General features: G+C 37.4%; 1 protein-coding gene across 2 annotated transcripts in view; it reads left to right on the top strand.

Moving 5' to 3' along the window:
- LOC145066411 (3-oxoacyl-[acyl-carrier-protein] synthase II, chloroplastic-like) overlaps positions 1-21365 on the top strand; it is a 43869-nt gene extending 22504 nt beyond the window's left edge. For both annotated transcript variants that reach the window (XM_079013648.1, XM_079013647.1), the window contains exons 6-13: positions 19901-19946; positions 20027-20106; positions 20189-20257; positions 20360-20444; positions 20547-20701; positions 20797-20877; positions 20962-21021; positions 21119-21365. In XM_079013648.1, coding sequence (XP_078869774.1) covers positions 19901-19946; positions 20027-20106; positions 20189-20257; positions 20360-20444; positions 20547-20701; positions 20797-20877; positions 20962-21021; positions 21119-21235 — 693 coding nt within the window. In that variant the 3' untranslated portion in view covers positions 21236-21365. The remainder of the gene's footprint in view (positions 1-19900; positions 19947-20026; positions 20107-20188; positions 20258-20359; positions 20445-20546; positions 20702-20796; positions 20878-20961; positions 21022-21118) is intronic.
- The last annotated feature ends 6246 nt before the right edge of the window (positions 21366-27611 follow it).

The following is a 27611-nucleotide window of genomic DNA, read 5'->3' as shown; positions in this document are numbered from 1 at the left end:
CATCGGCAGATAAAGCTACAAACTTAGATTCCATGGTTGAGATGATAATACATGTATGTTTCTTGGATGCCCAAGAAATGGCTACTCCTCGAAGAAGAAACACCCAACCACTTGTAGATGAGTGATCCACTAAGTTGTTAATCCAATTGTCATTAGAATAACCTTCCAAAACATATGGATATCCACTATAAGTTAAACCATAATTCATGGTCCCTTTCAAATACTTAAATACTCTACTAACAACTTGCCAATGATGTAAAGTAGGATTACTAGTATATCTAGTAAGCCTTTCCACAACATATGCTATATCAGGTCTAGTGCTAATCACGACATACAACAGACAACCAATAACCCTTGAGTATTCAAGTTGAGACACTAGAGATCCTTTATTTGGTAGAAGCTTAAGACTAGGATCTATAAGAGTGGTAACGGGAGAATAATTCTTCAAGTTGAATTTTTCAAAATCTTCTCAATGTAATGAGATTGAGAAATTGAAATCCGATTGTTTCCTTGTTTTATTCTTATACCAAGGATTACCTCTTCCTCCCCTAGATCTTTCACTTTAAAAATAGATGATAAGAATTTCTTGGTTTTGTTAGCTTCTTCCAAATTAGTACCATAAATAAATATATCATCCACATATAAAAAAATTATTAATCCTTTACTAGAAGTATCAAATTTGCTATACACACATTTGTCAGCTTGGTTTAATGAAAAACCATTAGACAAGACAACTTCATCAAACTTTTGATGTCATTGTTTTAGTGCTTGTTTCAAAGCATGTAATGATTTCTTTAACTTACACACTTTGTGTTCATTTCCAGGCATCACAAACTCTTCAGGTTGTTTCATATAAATTTCCTCATCCAAGTCAATATTCAAGAATGTAGTTTTCACATCTATTTGGTGAATCACAAGATTATGTATAGCTGCAAGAGCTAACATTAATCTGATAGTGGAAATTTTGGCAACATGAGCATAAGTATCAAAGAAATCAACGCCTTCCTTTTGCCTAAAGCCTTGGATAACCAATCTAGCTTTATACTTATCAATTGAGCCATATACCTTCATCTTTATTTTTAGAATCCATTTACCTCCTAATGCATTACAACCAGGAGGTAAATTAGACAATTCCTAAGTATTGTTATGTATGATAGAATCAGTCTCATCATGTATTGCTTCTTTCCAGAAATAAACATCCCTAGAAGCTGTAACTTCACTAAAAGTCTTTAGATCCTATTCAATATTAAGACAATATTGATTTTGAGCCACAACCTAATCTCTTTTCATTCAACTAAATATAGTTGAAAATCAGATCCAAAAAATTTAGCTTTTCTAGCTCTAGTACTCCTAAGTTCTGGCATAGAACTTGTACCACTAGAAACATCTTTAGCTTGAGTTGTACTCTTGTTGAAAGATTTTTGAATCATTTCCCTTGGTCTCGGAATATATGTAAATCTTTCTTCATCAAAGATAGCATCTCTAGACTCTATAACGGTGTTCACAGACAGAGCCATTAGATTCTAAATCATAGAATCTATAAGCTTTGGAATGCTCAACATATCCAATGAAGATACAATCTATACCTCTTTCACTCAATGCTTTCTGTTTGGGTTCAGTGAGCCTTACAACTGCTATATAACCCCAAACTTTGAGGTAACTCAAATTTTGTACATTTTTACACCAAAGTTCATAAGGAGTATTCTTACTACTTTGTTTGGAGTTCTATTCAAAATTTAACATGTTGTCAACATAGCTTCACCCCAGAAACCTTCACTCAAACCTGAATAAGACAACATGGAGTTAACCATTTCTTTAAAGTCCTATTTTTCCTTTCAAAAACATCATTTTGGTGTGGTGTATAAGGAGTTGTGGTTTGATGTATTATTCTAGTTGATTCTAAATAAATAGGAACATAATACTCACCACCTTTAGTAGTACGTAAAACTTTTATTAATTCATTTTTATGAAGTTCAACGTCTTGTTTATAAATCTTAAATTTATTCAGAGCTTCATATTTTGAATTTATCAAATAGACATAACAATATCTAGATGCATCATCAATAAAAGTAACAACATATTTTTCGTTTCCAAGGGAAGGTATTGCATTAAAATCACATAAATCACTATGTATAAGTTCCAACCCCTTGTTTTCCCTATAAACTTCCTTGAAAGGTTGTCTGGTGATTTTAGTTAACATGCATGTTTTACATTTTTCTTAATGTATACCAAAATCAAGAATTAAATTCATTTTTGACATGTCTTTTAATCTCTTGTAATGAATGTGTCATAATCTTGCATGCCATAAATCAGATTTATCAAAAGTATTGCTAAAACTAGAAGAAGACATGAAAATAGAATTATCATAAATAGGATAATTAATATTAAGCCTAATCATTCCATTACATATATATCCGAAACCCATAAAAGAACTATGTCTTGACAAGATATACCTGTCACTTTCTAATACTTGTTTGTAACCACAATTATTGAACACAATTTCAGATATGAGATTCTTTTGAATACCCAATACATATAAAACATTGTTCAGACACAAACCTTTTCCAAAAGTAAAATAAAGCAAATCCTAAACCCCGGATTGGTTCAGTAGCAACATTTCCCATATGCACCATAGATCCATCTTCTATTGGTTGACATTCCTTGAACCAATGAAGATCTTTATATATATGGCTTGCTGCTCCCGAATCAACCCACCATGCAACATCATCACCCAGAACATAAAATGCTTCAGAAATCACATAATATAATTATGAACATATTTAGAATTTTACATGAAAACAAAAAAATAACCTTTTTTCTTTTCTATATCCTTCGATCCACTTGTTCCAGCACCGTCCTTATTCACTTTAAAAAGACAACAAACTTTCTTGAAGTGACCCGGTTTGTTACAATTCTAACAAATCACTTTTGCTTTCTTGTTAGAAGACTTATCATTCTTTCCTTTAAACTTCCATTTTCCCTTAGACTTCTTGGAATTCTTTGAACTTTCTCCTTCAACCATGTTCACAGAAGAGGAGCAAACTGATGGGTTATGAGCACTACATCAATCCTATGGTGTACATACAAACCCTAAAGCTTTGGATCTAGTTTGTCTAATGAACATGCAATAATCATCCAAAGCTCATATACCCTACATCTAGCATACAATAATCTAATTAACATATGAATAAGGGTTTAAATCTTACCTTGATTGTTATATAGCAATAACAATCTCAATCCTTCTTGATCTTGACCTTTGAAAGCTTAGTGCCTCAAATGTTGCACCTCTAATGGAGTCAGAAACACCATGAGCAACAAAAACCATGAGCAACAAGATGAACTTAGAAGAAAGAAGAATAGACACAAAAACGTTCTAGGGTTCTCTCAAAGAGTTGGTCACATTTTTTAGGGCTTAGGGGTTCCTTATATAGGTAGGGTATTAGGGTTTTCAACCAGGAAACCCTAATTTGACTGCTTAGGCCCTAAGCAGCCCATGGACTCCCTCCTTAGATGCCTTGGACGAATTCATATGGGTTTCCCTATAGATTTCGTACACTCCAACTTCTATGGAGTCCATTAGCCCATTTATGCAACTATCTTAAAAATATACAATCAGTCCCTTTATTTAATTAATGTCTTTTAGCCACACAATTAATTCTTGACTAATATTAATTAAACAATACGATTTCTCCATTAATATATTATTCATATAATATATTAATAAATCATAATTAATTATTTTTCTCCTTAGTTCATCCTATCAGTTGCTATGGTGAAGGCAACCCATAAGGACCATGCTCACAATCGGGTCAAGTACATACCAAAATAGTTATGGGCTTAGACACCTAATGCCACAGTCTCCCACTTGGATAAGTCTAATAACTATATTGCGTATAACTTCGGAACCTGATCAACAACCATAGCTTTCAAAAGCCGCTGTTAAACTCTGATCATATCAGAAACATGTGAACTGAGACATGGATATCGTATGAGCTGAGACATGGATTTTAATCATACTCTCTGTTCATGTGTTGATTCCCGATTTCTGATTTATGACGACTAACAATAGACTACAATTAAACACATCAACTCAGTCCCGGCTTGGCCAAGCGCTTAAGGTGTCATCACTAAATCATCGAGGGGCCCACATATATCGCTTTTATCCCACTTTGGGTAAAAAGAACGGATAAACTTCGAATCAATGCTCGCTTGTACCTACTCATCAAATCAAACACAACAATATGTTTTATAAAACCAACTTACTGGTGCGTTTACATATTATCAATGTGCAACCAACTTGCAAAATACAACTCACACGTCTTGGTTTCAAGAATATAAGATATTATCGTCTCACCAATCACTCGTGATAAAATCCATGCAGCGATCCAAGTGAGCGTGGGTTTAATCCAATACTCTAATCTTGTAGGAGCACTCATGAACCATGCAACAAACTTTTGCTATGTCTAAATCACTTTAGACAATCTGCAATCAGATTTATGACAGTCTTCTTTCATACCTACTTCCAAAGTATGATCGACTGTGGAACGTTCGAATAATCTTGTTATTCAGGAAGTCAAAACATGCAAAGTGAAACACAAGAATAATACTAATACCATACGGCCCCAAACTTTTAGGTATAAATAAGACACCTTTATTTAATCACTATATTGATTACTCATTATTCATTGTTTCGGGTAATCAACTTAGTACTTGAATTTATAATAGCAGTTGTCCCATACACCAAGCATGCACACTCTGTTTACCCGTGGTCCATACTTTGTGAAATAGATCAATTGAAAACATTTCCAATGATGCTCATTTCCCAATCCCTAATCCTTATCGTTAGTGTAAGAACACAAAATTCTCGCCACTACTAGAATATGTTAGATTCTAACATTTTATGCAATGATCCTTTTATAATCTTATTGAACAAAATTCACCAAGACTTTTTCAATGATATTACAAAGTGCTCTATTGGGATTATTACAAGACAATTCCATGGATGTGAAGTGTCTCATCCAAAGTACATTCCTTTAAATATACTTCATGCATAAAACCTCTTAATCTAGACATAAATTTTTAACGTCCAACTACCAGTATGGAAAATTTTCCATATTTGCCATATGACAACTCATTGTGAATCTTATCTATTCATAATAATGTCGATATGGTCCATTAATTACTATACTTCCAACTGCCCACAAGTGACTAATCCTTGGTGAACCTTAGATTGTACTTGACAGTTGTTTAATTATTTTAGTCAAATCTGGTTCTAGTCCCTTTTCCCTCTTAATGCCCTAGGCATTTGGAAAAATTTAGAACGGTCGAATATTACAGCATATGCAATCATCCTATACCCAAAGCGTATGAGACACGATTCATAATGAAAAACGTGATACTTTACCAGTTCCTTGCTATAATATTGCCATATATAGAATCCTTTTAAGTTGAATCTTTTCAACATAACATCCATATACATCCTTTGACTAAATTTGATTAAAATTTCTCGATCCAAACTTTTAGATTCGAAACGAAGTATAATATTCTCTCCCTTAATTATAGCAAAAACAACTATTCAACCTTTGCAACTTTGTGAATTGAAACTTTGTTTTCTATAATTAATATTGCTAACTTGCAACACTTAAAATAATAATCATGCTCCCACTAACATGATAATTATATCCATACCAGCATAACATTTATGCTCCTACTAGCTTTGACACGTATTCAGAAAACAGTTGGACTTCTAGAAATCAATACTTGTTGACTTCCAAAGTTCATATTTCTAATATGGTATGCTTCGATAAGCCTTTATCTAAGATTTTCAAACTCATACACCTTTCCTTAGAAAGCTTATATGTGTGTCTAAACAATTTTAGCACTTACAGCAATACGTCTTAAATGTTTAAATTAATTATCAAATCTCACAATTCGAACTATGAAGAGGGATGTCGTAATCATAATCGAATTTCAGAATGCAATGTACACAACGACTAAGTCCTTAAAATCATCCTAGTGAAAGCATTTCCTCACAATCATTTTCATGAAAGAGAGAAACCTTATGACACTTAGATTTTTATGGTGTATGTGCTCTTATCCATTTAATTTTTTCATAACCATAATCATAAGATAATGTTTGTGACAAATCCAAACTCTTATGGACATAACTTGTTCATTCTTAATTTCTTGCCATCAAGGGTCCCACCATTGCTTCCAAGTTATTTAGCAGCTTACCTATACTAGTCAACGTACTTTCATTGAACAAGGTGCTTGCCCTTATGCAGTCAATTGAGAACTCGTAGAACTCACGTGCATAAGTAACTTTACTGGAATAGCACAGAAACAAGAATATGTCAACACGTTAGGTTACAAACCTCAAGTCGTGTGCTAGTGTTTAATAATAGGTTTACTCTTGATTAGTTCTTGAACCTTTTCAAGATCATTTAGACTCCCACTAACCTCTTGACATATAAAATTCTCTTATTAAGAAACATTTCTTAACAAACAAATATCCAGGAGTCAGTGCAGATTCTTATCAAGGCTACATACAATTGGTATTATTTGGTCTTTGTCTTATCCAAGACATCATAATTTACCAATTTCAAACGTGCAAGAGTAAGAAAAACAATTTTCTACTTCACATTTGATGAGTGTGTTAGAGCTTCTTAAGATGTGTCACTCAAGTCACAATCTTGGAGTACGACTCTAAGACTTGATTTTGGAAAGAAGTATGACTCATCCTTTTTTATTTAACCATTTCAATAATTTCTGATTCCTCTTCTTAGTCATACCAGTGCACTAAGGTTTACCTAGAGGATGAATTGTGATATGATTTCATAATCAATAAGACGATCATAAAACATGATACAAAAGTACTCTCCCTTCTTTCCAAATTGGATAAACTTTTATCTTTCTTCCTAATTGATTCTTCTTATTCGTTCTGATATTATTGAAACTTTTCAATAATTCAGAATTATACATAATCTCGTAAGCAAAACTGTATTTACTAGACTTTTAGTAAATCATGAGGAATAGTCTTATTGTTCTTTGTGGTAGACTTGACTAGTGTACAACATTATGTACCAGCTCTCCTAGTCCTTCACTTGACTCTTTTTCAAGGAATTAGTCTTAATTTTCCAAATATGAAGGCTCTCATTCATCATACAATACAAGTTGTATGATTCCAAGTTTCTATCCAATTGAAACTCGGGCGACAAGAATCTTTCCTTATTTGGTAAATTCTCGACATTACCACAAATAACATAACTAAGAATCACATCCATTTCAACATTACTAAAAATTGAAATACACAAACATCAATTTTCATACATGCCATTGCAAGGAAGTATAAATAAGACGAAAACTAAAATTTATTTTATTTATAAAAAAGTGGGAAAAAACTTGTCCTTACAATGCAAATTCAAATGAAAACTATGCTATTTCATATTCCTAAACAATATATCATAACTCTAAAAGTAGCAGATCCAAAAATCCGATCATTGAATCATGCGATCGAAATCCATTTCTTCGCGATCAGACTCAGCTCACTTCTTCCTTTAAGCTTCCTCTTTTTTCTTCGATCCTACAAAACACCAAATGTAATCTTATCACATCATGTATTTATAATATCCAAATAGGAACTTAATAGAGTTAGATAGTGGATTTTACCTTAAGAAAAGTCATACATCTTGACTCTCCCATCTCTTAGATCTCTCAGGCAGTCAGGGCAGTTTCGTAACCAATGCCCCTTTTCTTGGCAATAGAAACAAGTGGACCTCTTCGGAATAGCACACGGGACAATCTCAAACTCAACCTTTCTCTTGCGTAGATAATACTTTTCTGGACTTCCAATGTTGCCATTGCCCATAGAAGGTTGGGATATTGATTTACTAGACAAATTTGCTCGACTAGTTCGCCAAATCATTGCTTAATTCAGCAGCAATAAGCAAATAAGTCAAATCAATGAAGGTCACGTCGTGTTCCATCATATAGTACTCTCTGACGAACTTACCATATGAATTGGGAAGTAAGTGAAGAACCAATTTAACACCCAACTTCTCCGAGACATCGACGCCCAACATTCCCAATCTATCAATATGCAACTTCATATCCAAGACATGAGTGCATACCGACTTTCCATCTTCGTGTCTTTTTGCCAATAGGGCTTGAGTGACCTTGAACTTTTCAAGTCTTCGAACACATGGGATAGGGAGAAATATTGGAGGAGGTGGAGGAAGTGAAGAGTGATTTCCATTTCTACAATCTAATCGTGGAATACCATCTTCATGTGGAAAACTTTTTCCAACGGATTCAGGAAGACCATCGTTGTCAGACTTTGACATCTACAAAATGGGAGAAATTCAAGTTAGTTGATTTTAGTCCTTAATAAAACACCCAAATGAGATATTAAGGCTATGACTCATCACAATATTCTACAATTTGGAAGAGGGATGTCGTAATCCAAATTGCAGAACATTTGAAGGTAGGTAAATGACAATTTACCAATTTCCACCATGAAAAACGAAAATTGAAAATTAAGTTTTAAATGAATTGAAACTCCTAGATCTTTTGAGATTCATTGAACTTTTCAGTGGCATGTTTAAATCTCGACTGTGCCCTTCGTTTGTGACTGCGATGCATATGATCACAAAACAAGTTGTGGATAACCATGCAAATATACATGGTGCCCCCAATGTTACAGTCACCTAATCGACGTGCCGGTTAACCACACACACTCCATCGATCTATGACAAACATTGAGTCACCCTTTGCCACCTTTGCTTAGAGCCCAATTAGTGTGCCGGTTAACCACACACGCTCCACTAACGTCTTAGCAAGGGTACAAAGTGTAATTTCATGGAATAGCACCAACCCCACATTTTTTGCTAAAGTAACTAAGATTTGGGAATTTATAAAAGCGTTTAGTTACTTCGTATTCATTATACTTATAGTGTAAGGTTGTGTCCTATCCTACCCGTTCGGCTAACGACCCTCCACTAGTCAAGAGTGCGGTGGGTAAGAGTGGATACCCAATGGCGGTCATTTTACAGGCCACTTCCTTAAACACCCCTTATAGACCAACTTCGTGAATGAGGCATACTAACGGTAAAACTGACATTTACATATACATATATAATATTAGACTTTTAATTTTATATATAGTATAAGGGTGTATTTTACACTTTTAAAATACTATGTGGTCTAATTTAATAAATTATACCTTTTAATTTAATTAAATACAAACCATGTCATTATGAATTTATTAATTCTCTTTTAATTATACAGTTAATTAACATAATAAAACCATAAGGGTGTAATTTGAACTTTTCAAAAAAAAAAACTAGGGTTTTAGAATTTAACATTTAAAACCATAAGGGTGTGATTTGGGATTCTATGCACTTGGAAATTCTAAGATCATGATTGAAACTTTCAACTAGAAATATTTGGGCGGTACTCCCAAATCCTCGAGTGAATAATACTTAGAAGTTTGAGAACAAGAAAAGAGAATGAGAAGTATGTTTTTGTCAATTGTGTTGTTTAATGTATTGTACTATCTCTTCTTAAAAAGTTTGAATAAAATTTGCTTAAATATGTTACTTGGTTGAAAGCATCACAAGACAGTTACGACGTTCAAAAAATTGACACAAAACATGCTTTTAACCATTGGATAATTAGTTTAACCAACAAATGTCCACCAACAGTCAAACCTGACACAAAACTATCGCTTTAACCATTGGATATAACACCGAACAACACGTGTTTCAACGCATACTTGTTGGGATTTATTCTGATATGGGTCGTTCCTCAATGCAATCCTATATAGATTGTTCTGATACGATCCAAAGTGAACAGTTTTAATATCATTTCTATTTCGAAATCATCTTGTTTCGATTTCAATTCAATTTCGAACACAATTTTCCCTTACTTAAATATTGTAAAAATTTAAACAAGTGTGTACTTCATACCATCCTTACTTGTTTAATATTAATCAAGAGTTATTTGGTCAACAAGTTAATCCATTACACGTAAATACACTTAGTTAAACAATTCACCACGGTCAACTGGGTATTAAAATACTAAAAAAATTATTTGTGTATCGATATAGTAATCTATTAGATGAGCCTTAAATATTTTAAATTCTACTATATATTATTTCAATTTCAAGAATAAGGGCCTAAACATCTGAAACAACGTAAATTTTCAAAACAGTTTTTCATTTTTAAATCATATTTTCAATCATCAAAAACAATATCAAACGACTGTATCCAAACTCATCATAACAAACAAATCCCAGAATCTCAAAAGATCTCAAATACATAAATCCTCTCAGTGTGTACGGATTATGCTGGCGCCTTCCCACGGTCCTCGCTAGTACCTGAAACACACAACACAACAACTATAAGCATAAATTCTTAGTGAGTTCTCCAAAATACCACATACAACACATACGCCTTTTCAAGCCATAACTCTGTGGGACCCTCAGGTCCAAGTGTCTCAGGGGACTTCCGTCCCGAATCCTGGTAGACCTTCTGGTCCTACCCGTATCGACCTTATGGTCCGTAACCTCCTGACCTTCCGGTCCATGTCCTCTTGACCTTCCAGTCCATATCATCTTGACCTTCCGGTCCTCATCATACATAGCATACCTAACACATACATATCACATATCAGCATATAGCACATACATCTCATAGCATATAAGACCTTCCGGTCACACATAGGTACCCTTCCAGGTACAGTATAGTGAGAAGACTCACCTCGGGTATCTCGGATAATATCTCACACGAGAACATTTATCTAGCCCCCGCCTAATCACATAAACAATACTAATAAATAATGGCTGTCAAAGGCTAGATTAAATCCATTCTATAATCCCACGGAAGGGTAAATGACCTTTTTACCCCTCCCTGACCTAAAAGTCCAAATGTTGACCAAAACCCTAAAAGTCAATGAAAGTCAATCCTCCGGGTTACGCTGCACATACCAAATCTGTACGCTGGGCGTACCCGGCGACTTCACAGAATCAAGGAAGGCGACCCCTTACGCAACACATACCGAGGTTACGCCCCGCGTAACTCCCAGTTTCATTTTGCGTCTTAAACGGTTAAGACACACGTCCAACTTTCAAATCTGACTGATCCTAAGCCTCTTAATCCATAAAGTCGGTGACTTTAAGCCTTTGCATGGCTGTAAAAGTCACCAACACCTATATCATTCCATTTCCAACCCTTAGAAAACATGGCTCCATAATAACGACCAAGTTCGGATTTTTATGGATCTACAACACATATATCACTGAAATGGGACAGATCTAGGTCCATGGAGCCCCTTATGCTCATAAAGTCTCCACCTTTGGGACTTTAACCCTAGAAATGGACCATGTAACACCAAACCAAAATGAAGAGGAAAGTTCTGAGTTTTTTACCTCTAAATGAAGCTCCTCCCTCTGAAGAACTCAGATCCAAACTTGAACTTCAAACCCTAGCCTCCACAAACTCCCCTCCTTCTTCTTCACTAACACACAAAGGCACTTTTAGCTCAAAACACTCTCACACCAGCTTTAGGACGAAGGAAATGCTCTTTTAGGGTTTCACTCTCTGAAATGGTGGCTGAGGATAAGGCCTTAGGATTCCTTTTATAGTGCACAAGCCATAATTTAGGGTTTGCATCTGGTCCCGCTACGCGCAGTGTAACCCTGGGTACGCCCAGCGTACCTAGGCAAGTCCGCGTCCAACTTAAGTGCATGAGTACGCGCAGCGTACTCATTTGCAACACTTTCCACTCAAGGGCTAATCTTGATAACTTGACAAAAGAGAAGAGTTAAATAATTGTACCTGAATTTCGGGATGTTATAATTCTCCCCCACTAGAACCAGACTTCGCCCTCGAAGTCTCATGCTGAAAACAATTCCGGATGCTGCTCCCGCATCTCCGACTACAGCTCCCAAGTCAGCTCGGACCCCCTCCGATGCTGCCACTGGACGTGAACCAGGGGTACCTCCTTGTTCCTTAGAACCTTGATCTTCCGATCCGAGATTGCGATCGGTCTCTCAACGTAATTCAGGCCCGCATACACCTGAATATCCTCCAGCGGCACCATCGTCGACTCATCGACTATACACTTCCTCAGCTGAGACACGTGGAAGGTATCATGTATCTGACTCAATTCCGTGGGTAGCTCCAACCGATATGCTACCCTGCCCACCCTCGCGGTCACCCAGAACGACCCAATATACCGGGGCCCCAGCTTGCCCCTCTTCCTGAATCGAATCACTCCTTTCCAAGGAGACACTTTCAGGAGTACGAAGTCTCTAACCTGAAACTCGAGCTCGGATCGTCACCTATCCGCGTAACTCTTCTGGCGACTCTGAGCTGTTAACAAACTCTGCCTGACTTGCTATATCTGCTTTGTCGTCTGAAGCACTATCTCAGTGCTGCCCATCACTCGCTTCCCTACCTCTCCCCAACAGATGGGAGTCTGACACCTCCTCCCATACAAAAACTCGAAGGGAGGCATACCAATGCTCGAACGGTGACTGTTGTTATAGGAAAACTCAGCCAACGGAAAATACGTGTCCCAACTCCCTCCAAAGTCCAACACACATGCCCGAAGCATGTCCTCGAGCATCTGAATCGTCCGTTCACTTTGTCCATCCGTCTGCGGGTGGTAAGCGGTACTGAAATGCAGCCTTGTGCCCAACTCCTCGTGGAACTTATTCCAGAACCTGGAAGTGAAACGTACATCCCGATCTGACATAATTGAGATCGACACTCCATGTTGCAATACCACCTCCCTCACATACAACTCTGCCAGCCTCTCTGCAGAAGAGCTCTCACTAATAGCAAGTAAGTGAGCGCTCTTCATCAGCCGGTCGACGATCACCCAAATTACATCGACACCCCTTGCGGTCCTCGGTAATTTGGTGATGAAATCCATAGAAATCTGTTCCCATTTCCATTGGGGAACCTCAAGTGGCTGCAACTTGCCATGCGGACGCTGGTGCTCGGCCTTAACCCTACAACAGGTCAAGCACCTCTCAACGAACCACGCCACATCCCTCTTCATATAGGGCCACCAGTACTCTCTCTTCAGGTCCAAATACATCTTAGTGGCCCCGGGATGGATCAAGAATCTCGATCTATGCGCCTCCTCCATCAAAGTGGTGTGCGCCCCGCCTGCATACGACACCCAAATCCGACCCTGAAAGGTCATAAACCCGCGGCTATTGGTAACGAACTCAGGTACCTACCCAATCACCCGCTCTCTTTTACAGTTCTCCGGTCTCACGGCCTCTGCATGGGCCTCTCGAATGGTGTCCAACACCGGAGTCATCACAGTCAGTCGCATACAAATGTCTCGAATTGGGGAACTCTCCGCCCTACGACTTAGGGCATCAGCTTCAACATTAGCTTTGCCCGGGTGGTACAGGATCTCACAATCGTAATCCTTTACCACGTCCAACCATCTCCTCTGGCGCATATTCAGATTGGGCTGATCCATCAAATACTTCAAGCTCTTGTGGTCCGTGTATATGGTACATCGAACCCCATACAAATAGTGACGCCAGATCTTGAGGGCGAACACCACTGCCCCCAACTCCAGATCGTGGGTAGGATACCTCGTCTCATGAGGCTTCAGCTGCCTCGACGCATACGCTATCACATTCCCCCTCTGCATGAGTACTGCACCCAACCCCGATATCGACGCGTCACAATTCACCACAAAATCCTCCATCCCTTCAGGGAGGGTTAACACTGGCGCTTCGCATAATCTTTGGCGAAGTGTCTCAAACGAGGTCTGCTGCTCTGAACCCCATGAAAAATCAACACCCTTCCAGGTCAACCTGGTGAGAGGCACGACAATCTTGGAGAAATCCTTGATAAATCTCCGATAATAGCCGACCAATCCTAGAAAACTTCTGATCTCGGTGGGTGATCTCGGCACCTCCCATCTCATAACCGCCTCAATCTTGGCTAGATCTACCAATATCCCATCCAGGTTACACAAGGTGTCCCAAGAACTGGACCTCTCGTAACCAAAAATCACATTTGGAGAATTTGGCAAAAAGACTCTCCGACCTCAACACCCCGAGAATCTCTCTCATATGCTCCTCGTGTTGCTCTCTAGATCTCGAATACACCAAAATATCATCAATGAACATGATCACCGACCGATCTAGCATCGGCCTGCACACCCTGTTCATGAGATCCATGAATGCTACCGGTGCATTGGTGAGCCCAAAAGGCATCACAAAGAGCTCGTAATGCCCATAACGAGTTCTGAACGCCGTCTTCTGGATATCTTCATCCCGCACTCTCATCTGATGATATCCTGACCTCAAGTCTATCTTGGAGAACCAAGACGCTCCTTGCAACTGATCGAACAGATCGTCGATCCTCGGTAAAGGATAACGGTTCTTGACCGTCAACTTGTTCAACTCCCGGTAATCAATGCACATCCGGTGTGAACCATCCTTTTTCTTGACAAAAAGGATCGGTGCTCCCCATGGTGAGCTACTCAGTCTAATCAACCCCTTCCCCAGTAGCTCCTGAAGCTGCGGAGATAACTCCTGCATCTCTGGCGGCGCAAGGCGATAAGGCGCTGCCCCCGAAACCAAATCGATATAGAACTCTACCTGTCTCTCGGGAGGCACACCCGGAAACTCCTCAGGAAAAACATCTGGGAAATCGCGCACTACCGAAACCTCATCAATCGAACTTGGCCTCCCAGCGGCCACTCGTGTGTCCATCACATTGGCTACAAACCCACTGCTGCCTTGCTGTAAACTCTGTCTCGCTCTGGCAGCCGAACAAAACGCTGACCCACATCGGGTACCCTCACCGTACACCGTAAGTACTCCCCCACTAGGATCTCGTATCATCACCAACTGACGCTCGCAATCTATAACAGCCCCAAATCGGCTCAACCAATCCATGCCCACTATAACACACACGTATCCCATTGCAATCGGGACCAGATCTATCGGGAACTCCACACTGAAGATCTCGAGTACACATCCTTTAATCACATCCGTAGCATACACCGCTCGTTCTTCAGCTAAAGAAACTCGCAGAGGTTGACTCAGCGCCTCTCGTCGGATACTGATGTGCTGACTAAACGCTAAGGAAAAAAATGACCGACTAGCACCCGAGTCAAATAACACCAAAGCATGTACATAATTCACAAGAAAAGTACCCACGCATATCATAATATAAGCACAATACCTCAAACTCAACATAAATAAATGAAAGAACACATACCAGGCACGACATCAGGCGCTGCACGGACCTCCTCCACTGTTAACTGGAAGGCTCTCTCGTGAGCCTTCGGTGCCTCGGCCTTCACCAGCCGAACCTCAGTAGCTCGCACGGCGTCAGGGGCAGATCCCTACTGTGCTCCCTGTGTTGTCCCCCGCAACTGCGGACACTCGGCCTTCCGATGGCCTGTATGGTTGCAATGAAATCAAACCATGAATCCCTTGGGGCAATCCCCTTCCTTGTGACATTTGTAGCAAGCACCCGATCGACAAACCCCGTCATGTCCCTTGCCGCACTTTCTGCAAGTGCGGCCCTTCTGGACTCCAGATCTCGAATCGGTGGGCTTTGCCCGATTGGTTGCAGGATGAGACTGTGCCGGCCGCCAATCCATCCCCTGAGACTCGACCTCCTCCCTGGCCTGAGTCTCCAACTCAATCTCCCTCTTCCGGGCATTTTCCTGGAGCTCAACAAATTTCTGGTAAGTCGAGTTTGATACGAACTCCCGAATATCCCTCCTTAGAATGCTCCAATACCAGCTCATGCGTTCCTGCTCGGTAGACACCTGCTCAGGGTAGAACATCTCCCTCTCATGAAACTTCCTGGTAACCACAGTAACCGAATCAGTACCCTGCTTGAGGGTCAAGAACTCCTGAGCCAACCGCTCCCTCTCCACTGGGGGAACATACTCGTCTCTGAACATGGTGGTGAACCTCTCCCAGGTCACCACAGAAATCTCTACAAGAGTGAAGCTCTCTGTCACGAACTTCCACCAGTCCTTCGCTCCCAAGCGAAGCTGGTTCAGCGCGAACCGTACCCTCAGATGATCCGGACATGAACATGTGTAGAAGCATCCCTCGATATCTGAAATCCATCTCATCGTAGCAATCAGATCCTGCGTCCCATCGAACTCTGGTGGCTTCGTGTTGCTAAACTCCTGAAACAACAATGAGTCACCTCCCTGAGGCCTGGCAACAGCCACAACTGCAGTAGCTACAGCAGCCGCAGCCTCAGTCACCGTTGCGTACTGCTCATCGAAAGTCTCAATCAGTGTGGTCTTGATAGACCCAAACATCTCCGGAATCTCGGCTCGGATGGTAGCAGCTACCTCCTCATGAATCAACCTAAGGATCTCCTCCTCACTAACACCGCTCGTCTCAGGTGTGTGGCGTGTCCCAACCATGATGTCTCTTTGAAATACAACATAAAATATCAGAGACCTGCTCGAGCATACTCGCACTTGATAATACAAACCTACTTGTTCCCTAGTACCCTAAGGATTCTTACTTGGACTGCGCACTAATACGGTGTCTTTGGTAGTATGGGCCCTTATACTACCATCCATACCGCATCAGTATTCACCCCAAGTCCTCCTCCTTGGATCCCAAATCACAAGTACTCTACATCTTGCTAGCATAGGCTACCCTTCGGTAGACCTCTCGTAAGCTCCTCACTGCTACCTACTCACTCTCAAGCATCTAATAGTAGCAGAAATCTTCCTAGGCTAAGGCATCACAAATCAGGCCACTCTGGTCCTAATATGAATACCTAGCCTACTGTATCATGCATATCATATCATAACATATCTCATAACACATAATGTAAGGGTATTTTGGGAAATCACCGTTCGGGCGTTGGCTTATCGTATACACTGCTCCATTCTGCCTTTCTCAAAATCTTTTACTCTCTTAGAAAAATTGTTTATTTATGAAAAACTTTCTCAATCCTCAGTTTGAGTTCAGATACATCCGAAGTTGCACCCGAATCCCTCAAACCAAGGCTCTTATACCAAATTGTAACCACGTAAATTTTCAAAACAATTTTTCATTTTTAAATCATATTTTCAATCATCAAAAAATATATCAAACAACTGTATCCAAAGTCATCATAACAAACAAATCCCAGAATCTCAAGATATCTCAAATACATAAATCCTCTTAGTGTGTACGGATCATGTCGGTGCCTTCCCACGGTCCTCGCTAGTACCTGAAACACACAACACAACAACTGTAAGCACAAATTCTTAGTAAGTTCCCCAAAATACCACATACAACACATACGCCTTTCTAGGCCATAACACAAACATAGCTCCATAATAACGACCAAGTTGGAATTTTTATGGATCTACAAAACATATATCACTGAAATGGGACATATCTAGGTCCATGGAGCCCCTTATGCTCATAAAGTCTCCACCTTTAGGACTTTAACCCTAGAAATGGACCATGCAACACCAAACCAAAATAAAGAGGAAAGTTCTGAGCTTTTTACCTCTAAATGAAGCTCCTCCCTCTGAAGAACTCAGATCCAAACTTGAACTTCAAACCCTAGCCTCCACAATCTCCTCTCCTTCTTCTTTACTAATACACAAAGGCACTTTTAGCTCAAAACACTCACACACCAGCTTTAGGACAAAGGAAATGCTCTCTTAGGGTTTCACTCTTTGAAATGGTGGCTGAGGATAAGGCCTTAGCATTCCTTTTATAGTGCACAAGCCATAATTTAGGGTTTGCATCTGGGCCCGCTACGCCCAGCGTAACCTTGGGTACGCCCAACGTACCTAGGCAAGTCCGCATCCAACTTAAGCGCATGAGTGTACGCAGCGTACTCTCCAGTACGCCCAGTGTACTCATTTGCAACACTTTCCACTCAAGGGTTAATCTTGACAACTTGACAAAAGAGAAGGGTTAAATAGTTGTACCTGAATTTTAGGATGTTACAAAATCAACATAACTTAATAATAAAAATAACACTAAAAAAATAATATTTATTAATAGACCATATCTAATAATAAATTTTGGTGAAATAAATTGTGACCAAATAATGTTTGGAGTTTTCGGAACCAACAAACGTTTATTAAGAAAATAAGGGAGATGAAAACCCAACCTACCATTACAAGGCAGGGAAAAAGAAACAAGACCTCACCACAACATAGATACATTGAGATCCCCTATACTACTTTACATAAGTGGATTAATACACCAATCTGACCAATTATATACTTCCTTATTGCTTCTATGCTTGAACCACAAGAATACAGATGACTAGACAATGTCTACAATCTTTGTTGATGTAAGCCTTGATTGATTAAAGGTTCTATCATTTATTATTTTCCACATACATCAAATCATTCCATAGCCGATACTCACCAAGCCCTTTTTATTTTTTTTGTTGAATCCCACCATGTAATCACAAAATCTAGAGCCTCAGTTGTGTTATCAAACAAGGACATCAAAATATCACACCATCTAAAGATCCATTTGTATGCATTTTTGGCAAAGGGGCACATGCGCAATATATGGTTAGATGAATCCTCTACTAAATTACACCCACCATACCTAAAAGTTGCAATATTAATTCCTTGATTCTTGAGTTCCACTATAAAGGGAATACGGTTTTGAACTGCCCACCAAAAAAACAAGAAACTTTTATAGGAACTTCTTTAAGCCGCATAAAGGAGTTGCCATCCGATCCACTGTCAAATTTTATCAGCTTCCTTTTACATGCTGCAACTGAGAATTGCCCATTTTAATCTAGTTCACATGACCATGAATCACTGTTTGAGTTTAGATGAGTTGTTCCAAGGATTTGCATCAGTTGGTTCACATGTCGTGGATCAGGTTGACTAGACCAAGAGCACGGAAATTCACCATCATATATTCGATCTGAGATCTTGCATTTCTTATGCAACTCCAAACAATATAGATCAGGAAAGATAAGTTGCAGTGGTATGTTGCCAATCCAATCATCTTTCCAAAATAACGTGTCATCTCCAGAATTAACCGTTCTTTTGATAATAGTACTCATTGGAATGCCTTGCTTAGCCAACATGACCTTCATTCTGGATATATTGTTCCACACCCCTGTTGTAGATTTGTTAGATAGCTCAGATGTCGATCACATAATATGTAATTAAATCATTAAATGGCCTTTAATTATCCCAGAATACCTACTTAAAACATAAGTTTTTACTTTCCAGATTATATTCGTATAAATCATCTTATTTTTAAAAAATTTAACTTAAAATTATATAAAATTACCCAATCATTTCGACAAATTAATCCCATGAACTAGGAATCAATTTTTTGAACTATTTAAGATTTCTTTATTAAAAGCCTTAAATTCTTATTAGTATAACTTAAATATCTTTTTTCTATAAATCAAAATATTTGAGAAAACACACCTTGACAAGTATGGTGTGTAATTATTCTAGCCATATGTATCAAATTCAATAAAATATGACATTTGTCAAAAATAATTTTAGTTTATTAGGGTAGATTTTTATTAACATGGCATCATAAATATTACACATATTATATATATATATATATATATATATATATATATATATATATATATATATATATATATATATATATATATATACCCACACACTTATTTATATACAATTCGATCATCACAACCTAGTATCCATCCTAACCATTGTACGTGCAACCCTTCAAGATGGCAAATTGGCAATTACTTTCTAGATTGACAAATCTTAACTGCCTTATAACCAATTTATAAGCTAACACAAACATATTAATTAATTACCATCCAACAATAATTAAGTAACAATTGTCCTAAATCCAGCTTTATAATTCAACATTATGTCTATTTTTTTTAGTATGTTGAGAATCTTGTAGGATATGATGCTTTGTGGTGGCTCTGAAGCTCCAATTATACCTATTGGTATGGTCTTATTTCTCTTATAGGTCTAATCGAACATTGAAATCAAAATAGATACAATAAATCCACAACCATTCATGCAGGAGTTGGGGGTTTTGTGGCATGCAAAGCTCTAAGTGAGAGGAATAGTGATCCTACCAAAGCTTCACGTCCATGGGATTCGGTTCATATATATTTTATTTTTTGTCTTTAATTTTTTTGTTACCTAGCCAGATTCTTTGAAAGTACCTTTACATAATGATCAGGGTCGTGATGGATTTGTTATGGGAGAAGGAGCTGGAGTTCTCTTGGTTGAAGAACTTCAACACGCTAAAGTATGTTGATGATAGTTACTATACCAAGAACCGAAAACTTGTTCATATGCTAATTAATGGCGATTAGTGTTCCTATTTGATCATATACATATATCTTAACAGAAAAGAGGTGCTAATATATACGCAGAAATTTTGGGTGGAAGCTTTAGTTCTGATGCTTATCATATGACAAACCCTCACCCTAAAGGTATAATCTAATTCATGACATGTTGGCGGATACACCTCCTGTTTGATCCTATATCATAGTTAACAACTATTATATATGGTGGATTTTACGTCACAATATTAGGTGCTGGTGTTATATTATGCATGGAAAAGGCTTTATCTCAATCAGGGGTATCCAGGGAAGATGTTAACTACATAAACGCACATGCTACATCGACACCAGCTGGAGACATCAAGGAATATCTTGCTATAACTCATTGTTTTGGCCAAAACCAAGAGGTGAATTAAAGGATACATTAATTACTATCTTATCCTTAATTACCAAAGCCAATTGCATGCATTAATTGAATATTTCATGAAATTTAATTCTACAGTTAAGGGTAAACTCGACAAAATCCATGATAGGTCACCTTCTAGGAGCAGCAGGTGCCGTGGAAGCCATTGCAACGATACAAGTAATGCAAGGAAGAAATTTTTGGTTTCATTTTCTTGAATCGTACTCTTTTTTATATTCATTTTTGGATTGTGGATATATGTAGGCCATACGAACAGGTTGGGTGCATCCAAATGTTAACCTTGACGATCCAGATAAAGATGTGGTATATATAATATATAAGCTCCTATATATTTTTTCTATTATTATTATGCGCACCATTACATGAGTGGTCTTAAATAATATCATATATGAATTATCAGGACATAAATCTGTTAGTTGGGAAAAAGAAAGAAAGATTGGACATCAAGGTGGCGATGTCGAGCTCATTCGGTTTCGGGGGTCATAACTCTTCAATATTATTTGCGCCTTTCTCATAAAGGGTACATGCAAGTGTAAGCATCAAAACATAATAGACGTATTCAACTATGCCCATAATTCATCAATAGTAGTTGATGTAGAGATCAAAATTATTCAACTGCAGTAAGTTGTATGTTTTCTTACTAAGGAGCTGTTTCAAATTCATTTGCAAAAGTAGAGTTGTGGCCCACTTAAACTATACGTATGATATTTTTAATTACATAAATGGTCCTTGTACATTATTAGAATTTTCAGTTTTATATTATAAAACTTTTCAATTACACATTTAGCTTTTATACTTTATTTTTATTTTTTTTACCTTTACCAACTGCATACATAACATTTCTTTTATAACAGATATATTATTAATGTAATAGTTTTTCATTATAAACATATTATTAAATTTTATACATAAACCTTACTAATTTATACAACTAAAAATATATCATTTACACCTTCAAATCAATACCAATATTAAATATTACTAAAATTATATATAATAAATAAAATAGATATTTCACATCATATTTATAACATTACAAAATCACAAGACCAATTCAACATTAAATTACAAAATCAAATGAACATAAAACTATAAGATCACTAAACTTGAAATTACTAGATCAATAAAATACATTGCTTACATACCATTAAACCTTGGTTAAGAATTTGGACAACTTTTTTATTATGACCTACTTGGTGGCATATGCCACATCTATGAGGTTCGCCGGGATGATGCGTGTCCATCTCATTACGTATTCAGTTTGTACGCCTCCTACCTCGAGCAACATAAAGTTTTGAGTAATCTACTTCAATCACCCAATTTGAATCCAACTAGGTGCAAAACCAACATTATATTGTAGTTTATGAGTAGCGCTAGTGTACACATCTATGACTTTTCTCCTACCATGTCATGTCTTATCATAAGAAACATCAACATGCAAAATAGTTTTAATATCTGCTTGTATATGTTTCACTAGATAAGCAAAAATGAATTTAATAGAATTTAACTGCAAATCATAGGACAAATGACACAAATTAGTATCTTAAATTTAATGTTGACATCATTTATATATGCAAGATATATATATATATATACACCTTATGTTTGAGATAGAAAAAGATCTAATGATACAAAGATGAGAGGAGTATGGAAACTGAGGATGAAAATATAAGGAACGAAGAGGTTGTAGGACAGATGAGAAAATTCAATTCGGTGATTGGAATTAATAGCATCAAAAAGTAAAATGTACTCGATTATAAATAAATATATATCTTATGTTTGAGATAGAAAAAGAACTAATGACACAAAGATGAGAAAAGTATAGAAACTGATGATGCAAATGTAACATCCCAAAATTTGAGGCTAAAAATTTTGTTTTTAATTAAGTGATTTATAAATTAGTTTATCAAAACATTGCCAAGATCATGTCAATACATAAAACCATAATATCATGTCTCAAAACCAAATCATCTTAAAGTCAAAATATCATAGTACAATCCCAAAAAACTCTAAGCGGAAATCATGTGTGTGTGATGCGCTGCTACACCGCCGACTCCTTCCCCTTATACGAAGAGGTACCTGAAACCAAAAACTAAAACGGTAAGCACGAAGCTTAGTGAGTTCCCCCATCATACCACATACTATACAATCATATAGCATACATACTGCCGGGCAATTCTAGGGCGCCCGTCCTACCCATGTCGAGCAATTCTGGGGTGCTGACCTACCATGTCAAGCCATTCTGGGGTGCTGACCTACCCATGTCAAGCCATTATGGGGTTCTGACCTACCCATGTCATGCCATTGGTGTTGACCTACCCATGTCAAGCCATTTTGGGGTGTCGAACTACCCTCCGGTCTATCTCAACCGAACACGGGGACTATTTCACCCCTTACTACCAACACATAATATTATATCAATGTCATGTTGTCAGACATATCTGGGGTGTCCGACCTACCCATTGGTCCTAGCGACCGAATCGGGGACTAGTCCCCCTTCTACTGATACTATCTCACATAACATAGCAACTAGCAAACTAGTATACTCACATATCTAGCAATCTAGCATACTCACATATCCAACAATAACAGGCCAGAAAATTATCACAAAGATAATCATCCCAACTAATCTTTACTAGTGGGTCGGCCTTGGTGCCTTAGACTCACTTTTACTGGAAGGCAACTCACCTCGATGTCGTGTAGTGTCTGAATTGTCCTCGGCATAAAGGTCGGCTCTCCTTGACTCCTCAATTCCTACACGACAACCCTCAAGTCATCAAACAGAACATACAACCCTAACCCGGGTCAATACCAAAACCAGGCAAAGTCAACATTGGTCAAAGTCAACACCCAGTTGACCTGACTTGCCTAGTTGGTCTACCAACTCGTCGAGTCCATACTCCATTAACCCGATCCAACCCCGACCCCACTCATCGAGTCTAGCAAGAACTCGATGGGTCCTCCTTCATTCAAACCATCGAGACCATCTTCATCCGACTCGTCGAGTTCTTCCTTGAACTCGGTGAGTTCATCTCCCTCATAGAATGTGTTCGGTCTACGACTCGCCAAGTTGTTTGAACAACTCGTTGATTCCATCTTCAAAGATTGGGAGATTGCCTTGGACTCGCCAAGTCCATGATTCCCAGGTCACTTTTCGCGTCTAAACATCTACGAGACTTTCCTCCCTAACAACTAGTCCATCCACAGATAGGATTTGGTGGTCCTTACACCAAGACTCGCCGAGTCCCAAGAACAATTCTTCGAGTCCATCCTTGACCAACACTATACATTCGATTTAAATGGATCTTAACACACCAAAACCATAGATCTGGCCTCCTAATGTCCATTTTACATGTAAAGTTCCAAACTTGGTACACATGCAAGGGGTCTTTGGCCCAAAAAGCCATAAAAGATGGCCTCCAAGGTGTATGGAGTGTTCATGGCAACAAAATGGGCACCTTTGTGCCATAAAACCCCCCAATAGACCTGGATCTAAAGAATACACTGACTTCCAACACTAAATCCCGAATACAACCTCTCTAGGGCTTGGAAAGATGAAGGAAAATGCCCAAAATCAAGATCTATAGACAAAGGTGATGGGTTTTACACAAATAAACATCCTATATGCTCATGCAAACCCTAATGCTTGGACCTAGGCTTCTGTATTGTACATGCAATGAATCCAAGACTTTCAAACCCTAGATCTAGTAGTACGAATTCAAAATTAACATAACAATCAGATCTAGATGATTACCTCTTGTTGATTGCTTGATTCCTTCTTGATTCTTCTAGTCTTGGAGCTTAGAGTCACAACTGTAACTCCTCTAATGGCTTACAAACACCACACAAGCAAGAAGGCAATTATGAGAGAGAGAGGAGGCAATGCTAAAATCGACCCTAGGGTTTCTCTTGGGATCAAGTGGCCGAAAATTGCAAGTGGATCTCTCTATTTATACTATAGGCTGCTAGGGTTTTTGCCAAAACCATAATTGACAACTTAATCACCAAGTAGCACATGGAACCCTCTGGAATGGGGCCTTGGACGAAAATACGATGATCCTTCATCATAATTTCGTTCCCTCTTAGTCCATTAGGTTTCCCAGCCCAAAACTCAACTATCACACATTTGACAGTTTAAGCCCCTTTACTTAATTAATCTCTTTTAGTCACCAAGTTAATTCCTAATTAATTTATGATTAATATTAATCAAATAATATGATTTCTCCTTTAATATATTATTCTTATAATATATTAATAAACCATAATATCTTTTCTCTCTCCATAAATTATCTTGTCAAGTTGCTTTGGTAAAGGCAACCCAAAAGGACCATGCACAACCGAGTCAAATACTTACCAAATATAGTTACGAGCTTAGACACTAATCTAACAAAAGGTTCAGCTTCATACCTCCAATAAGCTGAAAATGAGTTCCAAACTCTGGATCTTCTTGTTTCCCTTTGGTCTCACAGGCTCTTTTCCTCTTCTCAAGCTTCACAACCCACCAAAAAGCACCAAAATGGCCTTAGAACTCACATAAACGGCTAGGGTTTCGATAAGATGTCTTCTGGGAGTATAAGGGACGATGGAGGCTGAGATAAGGCATTTAAATAGGGTGCAAACCCTCAATTTAGGGTTTTACCCAAACAACACCTACTCGCCGAGTACGTCTTCCGACTCGTCGAGTAGGTCACTTAAACTGTCCGTAGATCTCGGGGCCTCCAACTCATCGAGTCCCAGAAAAAAGCACAAGAAATGCTTGAATTAACCGCGTACCAGGAATCAGGTGTTACAACAAATATGAGGAAAAAAAGAAGTTGTAGGATTGATGGGAAAATTCTATTCGATGATTGGAATTAATAGCATCAAAAAGTAAAATGTATTCGATTATAAAGAACAAATATGACAATTCATCAACAGTAGAATACCAAATGTACATTGACATTTTTGGATCCTTCAACTCCTTTGGAATTGTTTTTACATACATTATTATATACATTATTGTTGATTGGACAATGCATATATAAAATTTGTATATTTATTTATTTTATATCTATTTCTAATAATATCCATATAATTATTAAATAAATTTAATTTTAATAATATTTAATATTTGTATTGACTGAAGGTAAACAAAAATATTTAAATGATATAAATTATTAAGGTCTATATATAAAATTTAATAACATTTATAATAAAAAATATTATTTATAAATCAAAGTGGAAAATGAAAATAAAAATATAAAACACAAATATATAATTGAAAATGGTAATTGCATAAAACGTAAAGGACCATTTATGTAACTTTAAATGTAAACGTATACAAATGGACTTGAAACAACCTCATTTTTACAAGCCATTTTGAAAATAGCCCCCTTTTTACAAAAAAATACTCTACTATAGCTTTCGTCTCCAATCAACTTGTTGAACAACAACCATAGTTTAACTAGAGTTATACTCGTCCGGTGGTCGGGTTGACCAATATAAGAAAATGTATTGATTTTACTTTCTTTTATATAGTGTTCTACTTTCATTTGTTCTCCTTATAGCATTATACTATGACAAATATTCCAAATTATAGTTATGTCATTCATATAAAAGTTGTTATTTTTTTTGTACATAATGTGTTTAGATTTAGTGATCTGTTTAATATAGCATCCTACTTTCAAGTACACTGCTATTTTTTTTTCTAGAGTTTAACTTAATTATAGTATTTGAAAAATGTATTTACCAAATGATTCTACTTTTAGATTTATTTACTAAAAATATTTAGATAACAAAAGGTTCAGTGCAATATTTAAAAAAGATGTTTTTGAACATAAAAGTTTAATCAATGAACATAAATCTATATTCGTCAATTTCTACAATGAGAATAGTATCAAACTTAATCATTTTTTTTCTACCATCAATATTATACCAAATTCTTCATAACTTATAAACAGTCATAAATCAATTTTTATCGATATTACAAAAACAAAGCATGGATTGAAATAGAAAAGAGAACACCTCCCCCCTTTCTTCTTCCTTCTCCTTTCGTTTTTCCTCTTCCCCTACCTTTTTCCTCCCCTCCTTTTTTTAAAACCCTTTTTTTTAATTCAGATTTTTTTTCTACATTATTTTTTTTAATTAATTTTTTTTTCAGCCATTTTTTTTTATTTCACCAATTATCTTTTTTCAGCCATTTTTTTATTTAACCAATTTTTTTTTTTACACCAATCTTTTTATTTACCCATTTTTTTATTATAACCATTTTTTATTAAAACCAATTATTTTTTTTAACACAAAATTTTGCCACCACCTACCCATGGATTATCACATTAGTTATTTCATATCGGTTATTATTATTGGAAGAATACTCCTACCACAGTCGGACTTCATATTATCTTTTTGTGATGCTTGCACCGCAACGACGATTAATCAACAAAGTTGTTTCGGATTCTTAATTTTATGGGATATTATGACTTGGCGCTCTTGATTTTTGGTTGACGAATCATGTATCTTGAGCATGTGGACTTTATTCTCTATTGAAGACCACTTCAAGTATTCCGACACCGCAGTTTGGATATTTGGATATATTTTTGGCACAACAGATTTTCTCAGCACAGTTTCAGCAACTATGTCACCCGCTTTCTCTTGACCACAAGAGTATTTATTTTACTCTTTCTCGTTTCTTATCGAGACCCTTCATACATCTAGGGAGAGCGTCTCTGTTAGCTCTTGGTATCCGACACTCTCCATCCGATGATTTGTTGATTTTTGATATCCGGTCATTGGTTATCAAAAATAGGGAGAGAATATCATCCAGATTTGGTTATTATTGTTTGAGTTTGGATTCTTGAAGACTTCTGAAGACGATTATTTATTTAGTGATGCAATGTGACACTTATTTTTTGTCT

Source organism: Lactuca serriola, chromosome 8, assembly GCF_051521515.1.
Source record: "Lactuca serriola cultivar US96UC23 chromosome 8, Lser_US96UC23_V15, whole genome shotgun sequence".
In the NCBI taxonomy this organism is placed as follows: domain Eukaryota; kingdom Viridiplantae; phylum Streptophyta; class Magnoliopsida; order Asterales; family Asteraceae; genus Lactuca; species Lactuca serriola.
The sequence above is the reverse complement of the archived record's forward strand: the minus strand, read 5'-3'. Positions and strand labels throughout refer to the sequence as shown.